This window comes from Platichthys flesus, chromosome 11, assembly GCF_949316205.1.
Source record: "Platichthys flesus chromosome 11, fPlaFle2.1, whole genome shotgun sequence".
NCBI classification, from domain to species: domain Eukaryota; kingdom Metazoa; phylum Chordata; class Actinopteri; order Pleuronectiformes; family Pleuronectidae; genus Platichthys; species Platichthys flesus.
In genome coordinates this window covers 1,983,905-1,998,927 of record NC_084955.1, presented here as the reverse complement: position 1 = coordinate 1,998,927, position 15,023 = coordinate 1,983,905, and the positions used below count along the sequence as shown (strand labels likewise).

General features: G+C 43.3%; 1 protein-coding gene across 4 annotated transcripts in view; it reads left to right on the top strand.

Annotated features, from left to right (window-relative positions):
• Window positions 1-15,023, top strand: part of oxr1a (oxidation resistance 1a) — a 184,129-nt gene that overhangs the window by 119,845 nt on the left and 49,261 nt on the right. For all 4 annotated transcript variants that reach the window (XM_062398529.1, XM_062398531.1, XM_062398528.1 and 1 more), the window contains one exon: window positions 1,672-1,754. In XM_062398529.1, coding sequence (XP_062254513.1) covers window positions 1,672-1,754 — 83 coding nt within the window. The remainder of the gene's footprint in view (window positions 1-1,671; window positions 1,755-15,023) is intronic.

The window sequence follows — 15,023 nt, the reverse complement described above, 5'->3', positions numbered from 1 at the left end:
TAAATCAAGTGTCGCCCCAGCCCTACTTTAAAACCATCAACCAACCTTGAATCTGAGAAGGAAAAGAGAAGTCAGTCTTTGGTTTGAATGCTCACAGCTTATGGACATATGCAACCTGTGATAGGAGGTACCAAGAAGCCCTTTCTTTATATTAAACGGAGAAGAGCCCAAACATTAACCAACATCAGTGCAGTCTTAAAACTTCGATTAAATCCTAATATGGTGAGCAAAATTAAACACAATACTACTGTCAATACTATCAGTAGCACGAGCATGTATTACCAAACCTAACTCTGCATTTCATAAATGTAATCCACAGTTTCATCTCTACGAGGCTGATATTTACACCTGACACAGCTCAGATTTACGCACTTTTTACCAAACACTGCCAAGTCCCAGAAATAGCGACGCAGGTGTATGACCTATCTGTGGTACCTGATGAGAAAGACAACGATAAAGGGACTTGTTGGTCATGTGAAACACTTAAAGAAAGGCGGCATCATTGCAAACAGGGTCAGTTCATGTCCAACTTGAATCTTCCACCCAAATTCAAAACCAGAACCTTCACCAATAAGATGCTTTATTGGCTCTCACACTCTCTACCTCCAATCACAAAGGCTTAGTTATTTTTCAAGCCCTTGTGCCTATGCTCCCTATTTTTATTCCGCCGTCGAATACCAATGTCAGCCCTTTTTGTAGTCCTTCTCCAGTCCCTAGAGTCTCCTACCCATTTATTTTTTCTCCCATCCTATCCTATACCACTTTCATATGCTCGCTTCTATATTGCAATCACCATTCCTTCATCACCATGCCTTCAACCATGCTCACCAAGCTCCGATCTTCTCCCGTGCCTTCCTCTTTTCTCCATCTCCTCTACCTCATGTTCCTAGTCTAAGACTAAGACCTAAACTGTGGCCTTATTTATTCTCCCTCTTTTGCTTTAATTCCTGCAGTCATCAATCTTGCTTTGTGCCTGCTCCTAAACCTTCCAGATAATTTCAGATAGTAGAAAAACTGCTGTAAACCCTTAAAAGTATCTCAAAACAACTGGAGCTACTGCAATTATCGCCAGTTTACGCCCCCACCCTATCCTCAGCTGTCACTTCCCTGTGCAACATACCCTCATTACCCAACCAACACATAGCTCTGAACCCTCCCTTTTCCTTCATCCCCCCGCTCCAGCTCAGCCCCCACTTTCCCTCTTCTTGAATCTCCAGTTTTAGCACACCCTGCTTTCCCACCAAATCCATCTTCCTCTTCTCCTCTTGTGCTTGTATCCAGAGCAGCGGTGCCCTGATGGAGGTCAGCTTTGTTTCTGTCTGCTTTGAGATGCGACAGGGGGAGGAAGGCAAGGTGAAGCACTTTCAGCGGCTGTCATTGTGCTGGACAGTGGGCTAGGAGGAAGACAGGAGAGAACGAGTGAGCAGGGAAGGACAGTGTGATAGAGAGAGAGCGAGAGCAAGCGAGTAGATGCAGAGCGAGAAGGAGAGAGAGAGAGAGAGAGAGAGAGAGCAAGTGGTCCAGCGCTCACAGCTCACATTGCTGGCTGGCTGGCTTGCTCACTGTTGACGAATGAGCTGTCTACCCACGGGGCTGGGAAACGGCAGCTTGTGACTAGCTGGGGAGAGGGGAACATGAATGTAATGCGTACCTTGCCTCGCTTGCTTACAGATACCGGGCAGAAGAAGACCCCAGAGAAGAAGGATGGGAGGCGCATGTCTTTCCAGAGACCCAAAGGAACCATTGAATATTCTGTGAGTAACAAACAAGCAACTCTGCTATTTCTGCGTTAATGTTGTTCGATGTTTTTAATGCTCTTCTACTCTGCCGCTGCTGCTTCTGTGTTTTGTCTGTGTGCGACTGCTGGTGCTTTCTGTAGCTCTGACCTGCTCCAGTAATATTCTAGCTGTAGCAGTTGTGTTTGTGTGTTGTAAAGGCACTGTGTCTGACGATGTTTGGTAGCTTGTTAGTGAGGGGGGCAGCATGTAACAAGTGTAGCTAATTCTCAACTGTTTGCATTAAGATGTGTGTTTATGTGTCTGCATACACAGATGTGCAGTGGAGCTCGGAAAGCTTATGGAAACAATGCATCCTCTGCTTAAGATTCCCCTGTGCAGAGGCTTAACACTCAGCTCCATTTTGCATTTTGATATATAGGAAGGAGGCATGAATGTTAGTGGCTCAATACCTTTCCTCCAGCTGGACGCGGAGAGGACAGACGGGCAGGAGCGCTGACAGGACATGTATTTGTTTTTCCACTCGTTCTACGTGCCATGCATCGAAGAGCATTCCTCCACAGAGCTCGCTGTGTTGCGAATGACCTTCCAACAACGTTGTCATTTCTACTGATTTAGCTATTATTTAGGAGAAGGAGAGGGAGGTTGTGCGAGAGGGAGAGAGCAAGAAGAGGGCTCTGGTTCCCTGGTGTGAACTGAAAATGGAGCCTGTCTCTGCTCTGCCTGGTTGTGTTCTTCAAATGACCCTCAAATCCAGCTGCAATCAGACTGCCTTGCCTTTCCTTACCCCTCTCTCTCTCTCTCTTTCTCTCTCACTCTCTCCTTGGCAACAATGAGTAGTGGGATTGCTGTGGCTCAGCTCCGAATGTCTGCCTTTCTGCCGGGGAGAGAGGAGATGAAGGGAGTAAGGATAGGTGGAAGGGAGGGAGGGAAGGAAAGGTAAATGGTCTCTCTCTGACATTCCAGTCTCTCCTTCCATCTCCTCTTTTCATTTCCCTTCTCTCTGACAGTTACCTTTCCATTGGCTCTCTCTGTCTGTTGCCTCCGGCTCCAGAAGCTACTGTAGGTTTCGCTGTGATTGGCTCCCTTCCCCCATCTCCAACACCTCAGCAACACCGGCACTACCTCCCTATCCACCACCTCCCAAACCTGTCAGTCATCCTAGACCTGCTGACTGACAAGGCCGTTGTTTACTTCTCCGTTGCTTTAACAACATAAACTGTTACAAGAGGATATTTGTTAGAGCCAAAGCACTGTGTCATGGCCCTGATATGGGCAGAAGTGGCCCCAAAGAGTTTGCAAGATGGAATGAAATGCTATTTTGTAAAGAAAAATAGGGATATATTTAGCATTTAGTTTGTGTGTGTTGGGGGGGGGGGGGTTATGTCTCAATCACACAGCAATTCTGTCCTTGTTAGCAATCACTCTCAGTCCTTATTACCCCCTTTTAGATGGCTAAAAGTGTTATGGATGAATCAAGTACTGCCAATGATTTTGTCCTGTAGCATGACATGCTGCAACATCAATAAGCGAGGAGGCTTTGGGCCAGCAGTAATATCTAAGGCAGTATGGCCAAGCTCCCTCTACACTCCGAGGGTCATGTGGCCAACATGGTCCCAGTGATTGAGAAGCATAAACTCATCTCCTGGCTGGGGGGGTGCAGCGGGCAGCCAGTGTTGTTTCCCTATTTCGCTCTCCAGCAGATAAGTTTATAATCTATTGCCTGGTGCCCACAGCAAAAGGAGAGTTTCCTCTTATGCTTCCTTATCAATAACATATCCGTCCGTCTCCGTCTTCCTCCTCCCCAACCTCTCACCCCTCTACCTCACACACAGGCCTCTGTCTATTTGCCCTTTCTTTGCATTGAGAAATAACCTTAGCAGCTACAACCCATCTGCCTAGAGACTGATAACGCCAGTCCATTCAGCCAAGTCCAGCTTTTGGCTGAACTGCATCCAATTAAAAAAGTGTTTGAAGTCTCTGGGAACAACAGAGATAGATGAGAAGACAGAAAGACGCAGACTGAGACAGGCAGAGAGCGGCACAGAGGTGAGCCGTACAGTGGGTGGATTGGCTCAGTCTTCCCACAGTCTGCGAGAGAGGGCAGCCAGTCAAAGTCAAAGGAAATAAAGTAGTGAGATACAAACATGTTTCTCCACATACAGCATTATCACACCTGGGACATGGTGCTTTAAGTGGTCTGCTAGTTACATTTTTACTTGAATTCCAAAGTCCTGCAGGGTTTCCCGACTTACAGATTGCTGTATTTATGTTTTGGGTAATACTTCTTTAGGTTTGGCCTTACTTTAAATTGCCTCTGATAATATTGCACTCTCCAAGTTAAAGTAACTGCTCTGTAAAACATGGCTTTATGGATAATCAGGATCATCAGCACTCACATGTAAAGAGAAGTTAAAGTTTAGGCGGTTTATTCTTAGGTGAAACTAGAGATGTCTTTATTTAGGCTTTTATTCGGCACCAAATCCTGTTCCCAGACTTTCAATATTGGGCCACTGCAAATACCAAATTATTATGCTAACAGTTTGTGGTTGAGTGTAGACAGCAGCTCTCAGAGAACAAACAAGATGACTTGCGGTCTGCTATCAACATATTCTTGAAATGAATGTTAATTAGCTACAGCTTATGACCTACCTGCAACCGTAAAATCAGTACTTCTCATCATTTACCTCAACTGTAGCACCCCTCTACAGTCAAATTTATCCTGCTAAAGTTTCATAATGAACTGAGATTTTAACACTTACATTTTGAATTGTGCAAGCATAACAAGTCTCTGACTCATTTGTTTGAGTTGTGCACAGGCAAATCATTGAATCAGCCCCTCCTTGCCTGGATGGCATTCTCCTTTCCCTACTCTCTCAGAAACACTTCAGCATGGACCCGTCTGTCAAAGTTGAACGGATGATCGGCAGCAATTTGAGAAATCAAGCTGCATCTGTGTGTTTTGAAGTTTATCCCCATCCACGACATGCAGGCAGAACTCTGGATTACATTGGTGGTATCCACTTTAGTTATGTTTCCAGTGACACATAGTACATTTCTCAGCAGGCAGTCAGACCTCGGCATAACCCAGCTCTGTGTGCCTCAGTTTACTCATTTTCTTTCCAATCTCCCATTGCCAATGATAAAATCTACATTATGATGGACTGGAATTATGATTATCATTATTAATACAAAAAAAAGTATTAATTGTAAAGATGCTTTCATACGAGAAATGCAGTTCAAAGTGCTTTACATACAATATAGATGCTAAAATAAAAAATTGTATATCCCATATTCACAAATAGCAATTTGTCTCATAGGGCTTTAATAGGGTGTGACATCTTCTGTCCTTAACCCTCAACAAGAGTAAGGACAAACTACTAAAAACCCTTTTAACAGGGTAAAAATACGTAGAGACCTCAGAGAGACATGTGAGGGATCCCTCTCCCAGGACGGACAGAAATGCAATAGATGTCAAGTTCAGGGGTAGACATCATCAGAATAAAGGTTTTAGCAGCATTGATATGGGTAAACATTTTGAAGGACAACTGAAGGTCAATGAATTAATGGATTATTTTCAGTAATGGTCAAGTATCTGAGGAGAATTACTATGTTTCAAGCATTCTTGCTGCAATCATAGTCTATGGTCAGTAGCCAGCAAGATCATGATCCACAATCAAGATCGGATGCCACTATAGTCCACAGTCATATAAGAGAACATATATTAACAGATGTATATAGATAAAAAAATTCTTGAAATCAGTCAAAGAAAGAAAGTATAGATAATAATTATAAAAGAGCAGGATTGCAGGCAAGTACAAGATCTAGTTAATGGCTGTAGTAAAAATTAATGTTTTAAGTTGTCTTTGAACTTGGTTCTTTGATATCTTCAACTTTGGTGAATTTTTGGCCTGAACCCTCGCACCTACACACTCAGTCTGTTGCTGCGCTCTCAGCAGACCTGGCACAGCAAAGCGATGATTACATTTTGTATGGTGAGCCCTTTTGAGGGGAAGTGCTGTCTGGATTCTAGTTTGTGGGCAGGGGAAGAAAGAATGGACTTGCCAACAGATATTAGGGCTGCTCAAATAATCAAATTTTAATTGTGATTTCAATTATGGGGTCAAAACTACTCTAATCGAGTTGAAACGATTATTTGGAATTTTTTTCAAAAAGAGACGCGCATGGGACATTCAGTCCTTCCCCCAAAGCGTTCAACGCAGCCCAGCTGACTGACACTCACTCTCAAGCAGCCGTTAAGTGAAGGAGGCGAGTTGTGTGTGTGGGGACCGGCGATATTTAAAAAACAGCGCGAGTGGAAAATGGCAGAGGGAGGCCGGCCCCGTTTGATCGACAAAAAGTGTAGAAAAGTTCTCTTGTATAGGAACACTTCGGATTCGAGGATCCGACTAGGAGCAGCGCCACATAATGTAGCGGCCACCCATGTCCAATCTCGAGCATGAGGCCGCCTGGCTGTTCACACCGGACCCGGGATTCTCCGCACGGGTCAGCCCGGGATTCTCCGCTTGTTGTTGTGGGTAACCTGTTCAATGTAGTAATCTGGGGTAAATGATAATGGTCCTCATAGCAATCCCCCACCTCTCTCTTTTTCATCGCCAGAACACTATGCGGAGTAACCTTTTTGTTGAAGACGGCCTTAGAGAGGCCTAATTTGTGTGTGACAGTCGCCGTCGACTGTTTTTCTAAATCTTCAGTTGTTTCTGCCAGTATTATGTGGCATGAAATTGGAAATGCGACTCTGGAAAGGATGTAGTTAGCAGACCAATCACAGCCTTGTGGGCTGCGTAAGGCTCGCAGAGCTTTGCCGTGTATTTAGAAAAAATGGGCAATGCACGTAAGCACGTAAGGGGCCCGGAAGGGCTCTTGCGCTTGCTGGCCCGTGAAAACGCAGAAGCATGCGCCGGCCTTTAGGGTTGTCATCATAAACCGGGCACCGATATCCTGGTTTCACAGAGGAATAAGACACGCAGCCGTCATCGGTGTTTACCTGAACCGGAAGTGAGTGATACTTCCGGTTTACAGTAATTTAAAGAATAAAGCATAGACTACAGAAGAAGGGCACATAATAATCGTGATTTCGATATTGTCCAAAATAATCGTGATTATGATTTTATGAATAATCAAACTGGAGGAAAACAACACCAGGGACGTCTGGAGTGGTATGATGGAGATCACTGGTTTCAAGAGGAAAGATGGGTGAGCAGCTGGGGATGAACGACGTGCGAACGAGCTGAACACGTTCTTCAATAGGTTCAACTCCAACCCCCCCCCCACCCCCAGCCCTCCACTGACTCTACGACTGCCTCTACTGCATCTCTGAGCAACAACCCCCCACCTCCCCCCATCACCCCCTGCCCCCCTCCACCCCCGTCACCATCTACGCCCACCCCCCCGCTGGCCTTTACCACAGACCTTTTCACACCTCCCACCCCTAGGACATCCTCACATCCCCCACAGCCCCCCACCACCTACTGCAACACACACATCTCTGCACCACCCCCAAACCCACCACTGACACCCCCCACCCCAAAGTCTGGACTCCACATCACAGCCAGCCAGGTGAGGAGAGAGCTGGAGAGGCTCAAACTGAGGAAAGCTGCGGGGCCGGACCGCATCAGCCCCCGTGTGCTGAAGGCCTGTTCCAGCCAGCTCTGTGGAGTTCTCCAGCACCTCTTCAACCTGAGCCTACACCTTCAGAGAGTGCCAGTGCTCTGGAAAACATCCTGCCTGGTCCCAGTGCCCAAAAAAGGACGTCCTGGTGCACTGGAGGACTACAGGCCGTCGGCACTGACCTCTCACATCATGAAGGTCATGGAAATACTGGTCCTGGCCCACCTCAGACCGCTGGTGTGCCCATCACAAGACCCCCTGCAGTATGCATATCAGCCCCATGTTGGGGTTGATGATGCAATCATCTACCTGCTGCAGAAGGCTTACTCCTCCCTGGACAGACCCAACACCTCAGTCCGGATCATGTTTTTCGACTTCTCCAGCGCCTTCAACACCATCCAGCCCAGACTGCTGAAGGCCAAACTGGAGGGCACGCAGGTGAGTGCTCCCCTCATCGCTTGGGTCGATGACTATCTGACGGCAGACCACAGTTTGTGAGATTACAGAACTGTGTGTCTTATCTTCTGATCAGTAACATCGGGGCCCCCCAGGGAACTGTGCTGTCCCCCTTCCTCTTCACAACATACACTGCTGACTTTAAGCACTGCACAGAGACATGTCATCTGCAGAAGTTCTCTGATGACACGGGCATTGTGGGGTGTATTGAGGGCGGAGGGGAGGCTGAGTACAGGGACCTGGTTGACCGCTTTGTGAAGTGGTGTGGGGAGAACCGCATTTAGCTCAACGTGGTGAAGACGAGGGAGATGGTGGTGGATTTCAGGAGGAACAAGCCCCTGCCCTCTCCTGTCTGCATCGGTGGGACGGCTGTGGAGGTGGTCCCTGCATACAAGTACCTGGGTGTCACACTGGACAATAAACTGGACTGGTCCACCAACACAGAGGCCGTCTACAAGAAGGGCCTGAGCCGGCTTTATTTCCTGAGGAGGCTCAGGGCCTTCAACGTCTGCAACAAGTTGCTGCAGATGTTCTATAAGTCTGTTGTGGCGAGCACCATCTTCTTTGCTGTGGTGTCCTGGGGTGCGGGCATCAAGGCTAAGGACGCCAACAAACTGAAAACACTCATCAGGAAGGCAGAGTCTGTGGTTGGCTCTAAGCTTGTCACCCTGGAGGAGGTGGTGGAGGACAGGATGCTGGCAAAACTGCTGGCAATCATGAACAATCCGTCTCACCCCCTCCACATAACTCTGGACAAGCTAAGGAGCAGCTTCAGCCACAGACTCATTCAACCCCGCTGCTCTAAGGAACGATACAGGAAATCGTTCCTCCCAACAGCAATAAGACTGTACAACTCCTCTACCTCTGTCAGTGCCACCATCACAGAACTCACCTAAATATACCTGTCTCAATTCATCACTTTATATAATAATATTGTCTTTTGCACACTCAGTCTACATATTCTTACACTCATAGTATATCATATTATCTATTGTATCGCCAAATACTTATATTTATACCCGTACTATATATCATATATTATATCATACTCTTTATATATTCTTTGTATAGATAAGTCTATATACACATATTTATACGTATGTGTACATGTTATTATTGTTGCTATTATTATTATTAGATATACTGTTGCTGCTATTATTACTATATACGGCTATTATTATATTGGTATAATTACTTTCATATATAAATATATATTATAAATAGGGATGCACCGATATGGAAATTCTTGGCCGATACCGATATTTAAAATAACAATCTGGCCGATAGCCGATACGATATTTGTTTATTTTCTTTTTGTTGTTATTCATTCACCCTTTTGTGCCAGAAAAATAATTAAATAATTATTTAAAAAGCACTATTTAAAAAAATGTCAGCCCTTCATCACTCTTATCTTTTAATGAGCACAAATTTATGAAACAATCTTTGATTTAACTAAACTTTATTTAACAGACATATTATGCCCATTTTACCGCAAGTTGAAATGGTTCCTTGGGATCTTAATGAAATGACTGTAACATATTTTGGTCAAAATACCACAAGGATAATTTAAAACAGCACCTTTTTACCCTGTCTAAAACAGCCTTGTTAAAGTATCATTATAGAGAACGCTCTTCTCATTGATTTACGGTAGCAGTATTGCCCGTTTATTAGATGTGTTACGGCTTCTGTGTGTAGGACGTATGTTGTCAATTCCCTTGTTACCTGTGCATGAGACGGATGAATAGAGCTGATGCACATGAGAATAAAGTACTTAAAAAGACGCTACGCTCATACTTACACTGTTACACAAGTTACACTGCGTGAGTCAAGATAACTTAACAAGCCCTCCTCAGTTTGACCTGTTTTTAGTGTCGGGCAGTAATCACATCGCGTCAACACCCGCGCGAACAGAGGGTTCCCCCAGCGGTCGCCGTAGCTGAGATGATCCGCGAGAAGGGCCCGACACACGTCCAGAGTGGCCGCCGCTGACCGCGTAGCCAGTCCCCTCCAACATGGACACCGCCCTGCGGTCCAAGAGAAAGAAAGCCCCCGCACCAGCGATGCTGTGAGGTGCCACCGGATGAGGACCTCCCGGTGCCGCATACTGAGCCTCCGGCGGCGCGGAGAGGAGGGCGACGGAGCGACTGCTCCCCCAGCCGTGGCACGTGCCCAGCGGTTTTACCACAAATATGAACATCGGCCAATGATATCGGTGAAAGTCAAGTTTATTACCGATAAGCCGATATCAGTAAACGAGGCGAATATCGGCCGCTACCGATGTACGGCCGATACATCGGTGCACCCCTAATTATAAACTATATATACTGTACTATTTTTTATATATATACTGTAACAATAACATTACCATCATATCATCAGTACTTACCATCATCTGCCACTGCACCTTATCTACCCATTTATCTTGTGTTTCTGTTTTTATTGTTTCTACCGCAATATTTTATATTTTATATTTTATTTTATTTTATTCTATTATATTGTATTTATTGTATTCAAATGTACCGGCTGCTATGACGACTTAATTTCCCTTCGGGATGAATAAAGTAATCTATCTATCTATCTATCTATCTAACAGATATTAAACTTAAATGTTGTGGTGGATCAGGGTATCTTTTATTTAGTCAGGCCATGAAACCATAGAAAATAATAAAACTACAAAACATGTTTGAAATGATTACTGATGGTTCATGATATCTATATTCATGGCCAAGGCCACATATACTGTATAAACCAACAGAATATATAAATATACACAAATATTGGTGCACAATCTTCAGTCATGCAAGCACCATGTGTCTGAATTAATTCAAAAACTTTGAATTATATCGCGATACACGATATATATCTTGATATTTTTAAATCTAGTCTAAATCCCTGTACAAATGTTAAATTCATAAAAGTCCACAGGAAGCGGCTGAGCTATAGGACTTGAGCATTTCCAACGCTCCCTGCATGCACTTAATCGAAAGATATCAGCGGACATTTGAGCTTAAAACACGGTGTAAATGACTTCACATGAACGCACCTCTAGTCTCATTGTGCAGCGGTGCCCCAGGGCCTGTGTGCTTGTGTGGGGGGGGTTTATCGTTCATCATTAGTAAACTGATTCGTTCAGTTCAGCGTTCACAAAAAACATGAACAACACTGTCAATAACCGTCTCTGAACACTCGTAAACTTCAATTTCTTTCACTCTCTCCATACTCTCTGAATCTCCTCCCTCCTATCCTGATACACAAATACGCATATGTGCAGGAGAGTTCTCTAGATAGGCGGGGAGTGTGCAGTCTGCTGTGAGAGGGGCATGAGTAGAGAGAGGCGAAACTCAATGATAATTTCATGCTGACGGCTTAAAATATTCAAGTGACAATTTTTACTTGATGGTCGCGAAATAGCCTTTTTATACATCTCATGAGGAACAAGCTGCAGACATCGAGTATATTTGATATATCGCCCACCCCCTTCTAAATCAATGTTGTTTATACAGCAGCAGATCACACCATAGAGTATCTCAAGACACTTTTACATAGTAAGTTTAAAATCGTACAATATTATGAAGAAACAACAAGGAGCAGCAGAGGAGAGACAAAATTCCCTTTTAAATTTGAAGAAAATAAGAAGATGTTGATGAAGATAAGAAATAAACAACATCAGCATGTTAGTGTTGTTATTGTGGATGTGTGCTAGTGCTAGCATTTGGCTCAAAACTCAGCCAACTCATTGAGCAACTATTAAGATTGGACTGGAGTTGATTTTATGCATTGAGGAACAGGTTCTTCTAATTTTTCTATCTAGTAAAATTAAATTAATTAAATTTCTAAACACAAGCTACCATACAGGAAGTTCCTTAATAGAAATTATAATGTTAATAATTTGATTAAATAAAGACTATGAATGAGGGCCATCAGTTTTGTTCTACACAGTTTATGATATTTATAGACAGGTTTTGGACAGCAATCTCACTCTTAGATTTGAGAGGTTTTATAAAAGTTGTACTCCTCTGGACATAGTTTATAGTCATGGACAGTGTGCTGGTGGAATGGATCTCTGCTGGGCTAAGAGGAAGCATTGTGGGCATTGGAGCACTTGCGGATGTTAGATGAGTCATACACCATGCACCAGGTGCATGTACGTGCACACACACGCAACTCCACTCTATCGTGACAATCAGTCACTCGGATTGCATTATTCACTGCTGGGTAGGAGAGGGGATCCCACTATTTCACAGGTTTTAATCTGGAATAAAAATTTGTAGCTAGGCAGATAAAACATTAGCTTATTTAATTTTGTTTGTAAATCAAACTATAAAATTACTTGGCGGTTATATGGTAAATATGCATCTCAAGCATTATCAGACTCTTCATTTGCCAAAGATATTTCTAGAGGAATAAAAAACCAAACTGCGTTCTTATACTCAAAGAGCTAGCAAGGATTGTGTGGATATGGTGTTCTGAAAGAAAAGCACATTCATCTTTCAATCAGTCTGTAGCTAACAATCTTGTGTTAACTTCCTGCACATGTGCATCATTGGAAGGGGAATTACCTTGTTCACTCTCTTCTATTTTTGTCCATTTCACCCTAATGAAAATGTCCTGGCTGCATGTGTGCTGTAATGCCAGTGACAAACAATATCACTATAAAGTGATTTGCAACACTACCAAAAAATCGATAGAGCTTAACAGTTGAAATTGTGGCTGTATTTAATGCGAAAGAATTCTTACACAAGGGAGAACATTAAAGGGAAGAACATGACAAACCTAATGAAGATTTACACTTAGTATATTTAAGTAAACTTTATTTTTCTCATGATATTATGTTAAATTTAAATATTTTAGTTAGCCCTATAAAATCTGTATCGTCTACTTTCTGTTCTTAAAAATACTCAAAAAGCTAAACAACTAAAGAGGTTTGAACTGTCGAGGCACCAGTGCTGTTTTAAAGAATCTATATAGCACCAGTATCGGTGGGAAAAACTAACAATTCCAACTACAAGATTTGCTTACTCTTGCCCAGCAGCTAATACAGGACTGACAGCCGTCGGCTGGCTCCATTTAAATGGAATCCTCAACGCTTCTCAGACAGTTCTTGCCACATCACTACCTTAGCTTCAACGTTTCTAAGTTCTCGTTGTGCTTTGCTTGTTCTTGCAGTGTTTGTGTTGGAAAATCAGAAGGGCTGTCGACGCCTGAAGCAGGGGTTGAGAACCTGTCCAAAGGAGGAATGAGAGCTTTAAATTCAGACAGCAGACAAGTCTAAATTTAGGCCCGCAAATGATCATCAAGGATGTAGTTGCACACAATACACATACCATTAAAGTCCCCATGGCAGCTGTCATGCTAAAGCTTGGCTCGTCCTTCATTAGAAAATGAGGAGCGATAGCTGTTCTGATAGGGTATTATGGATGATTAAACCGAACACTGGAGTTTTACTTCCAGTTTGATGACGACAGATTAGGATCATTATGTTGATTATGGTTTCTCTTCCTCTCTTTTCTCATTTAATTTATTCAACTGCTTTTTCATATTTTGAACAGAACAGTTTCTATACATAACTACGCATCATCCAATGAACTGTGAATGGATACACATATCCGCTTAATAATCTAACCAGGAAGCCATGTTTTGAGATGCATCTTATTTTCTTGGTTGACCTTTTGCTGTAGTCCTCATGGATTTGTTCTCACGTTCCTAATGTTCCTACCAAGATGTCAGCAGACTCTTTAATGGAGCCATTAGTCTTTAGCCTTCCAGCTGACTGCCCTTGTTGATTCTCTAAACGTCCTCTCCCGTTTAACAAGGTGACCATTAGCTAGATGTCAGTCATTCTCAAGATGGTTCCTCTACCACCCTTCTCCTCTACCCTTCTCCTTGAAAGGAAGCACCCTTATAGGAATAAACTTAATTATTCATCCCTATTTCTGGATGAATAATGTGTATTATTGATCTGGGGGATAAGACGATAGGGTCCAGCTGTCATTAGTGGCTATAATCCTGATTGCGATAACCATGTCTCTGTCTTTCTCTCCACCCACTTGCTGCTGTGAATGTGTCAATAACAGGTCTTAATCAGTCTGTAGCATTTGCATGTCCACTGTCCTCTGCCACTTAATCGAGTTAGGGATAGCTCCTCTTACAGTATGCTCAATGGCTACATCTAAGGTTTGGTGGAGTCATTTTAGCAGTGCCTTGATGCTTTTCTGACATAAGGAGCTTGATGTGCTGCTTATTTCCCAAGCTTAGATAAGGTGATCAGTTTAGCTTTAAGAATAAAATTGAATCATTCAAGTTATCGCTCAACATTTGGGGCCAGGATCGGCACCAAAACCTGGCTTTGTCAATGTTTACTTCGTTATGTATTACGTCATTGAACACCAGATATTTTTACCCATATTGATTGGCTGAGCTCCTGACATAAAACTGCCAGAGTAGCTATTGGATAGGGAGCAAACCACTGTCATATGTGAGGTAAAGCTTTAACTTCTTGCCCAGCCATGGGACGTGGGCAACCCACAGGTCGGCTGTTTTACAGATACGTGTCAAACATTGTCATTTACAGAACTGCATCGTGCAGCTAGGTACTAGTTCATCGTTAAAAAGCTAAGATTCTTCTGATTCCACTGATGTAAACCATTTTAAGATCCGATCACCACAGCCATAAAATCAACGTCTCAGACAGACCAGAAGTAGAAAAAAAGACGATAACAAACTCAACGCGACTCACCTAAGATACTTCATATTAATCCACAGATCGATAACATTCCAACAAAAACGGTGTTGGTACATTGCCAAAGGTCAAGACGATCCAATGGATTCAAGAACAGCTTTCAATTTAATTTGGGTATTCCTCAGACAGGCGTTTTAGGAAAATCTCACCCGCCTCTTAAGAGGTAAAAATAAATATTTGTAAAACAAAAAAAATAGGAGGTTCTACAATATATATATATCGATTATAAAAAGATTGCTCAACAAAAAAAAAAAAGATAACAACAATGTTTGAGCAGCTGTATTGTCCTGGAAACCTGTCCTTTAGGCTGGCTTTGTGCTGAGCAACACAGGAGCTATAAAGCTAAAAATAAGTCGGTCATGGATGAGATGGTAGCAAATAGCACCTTGGGAGAATCGATGCTCTGTGCTGAAGCTGCCTGGATGAAAGGCTCAGACACTGTAGAAACCCTAATGATTAAG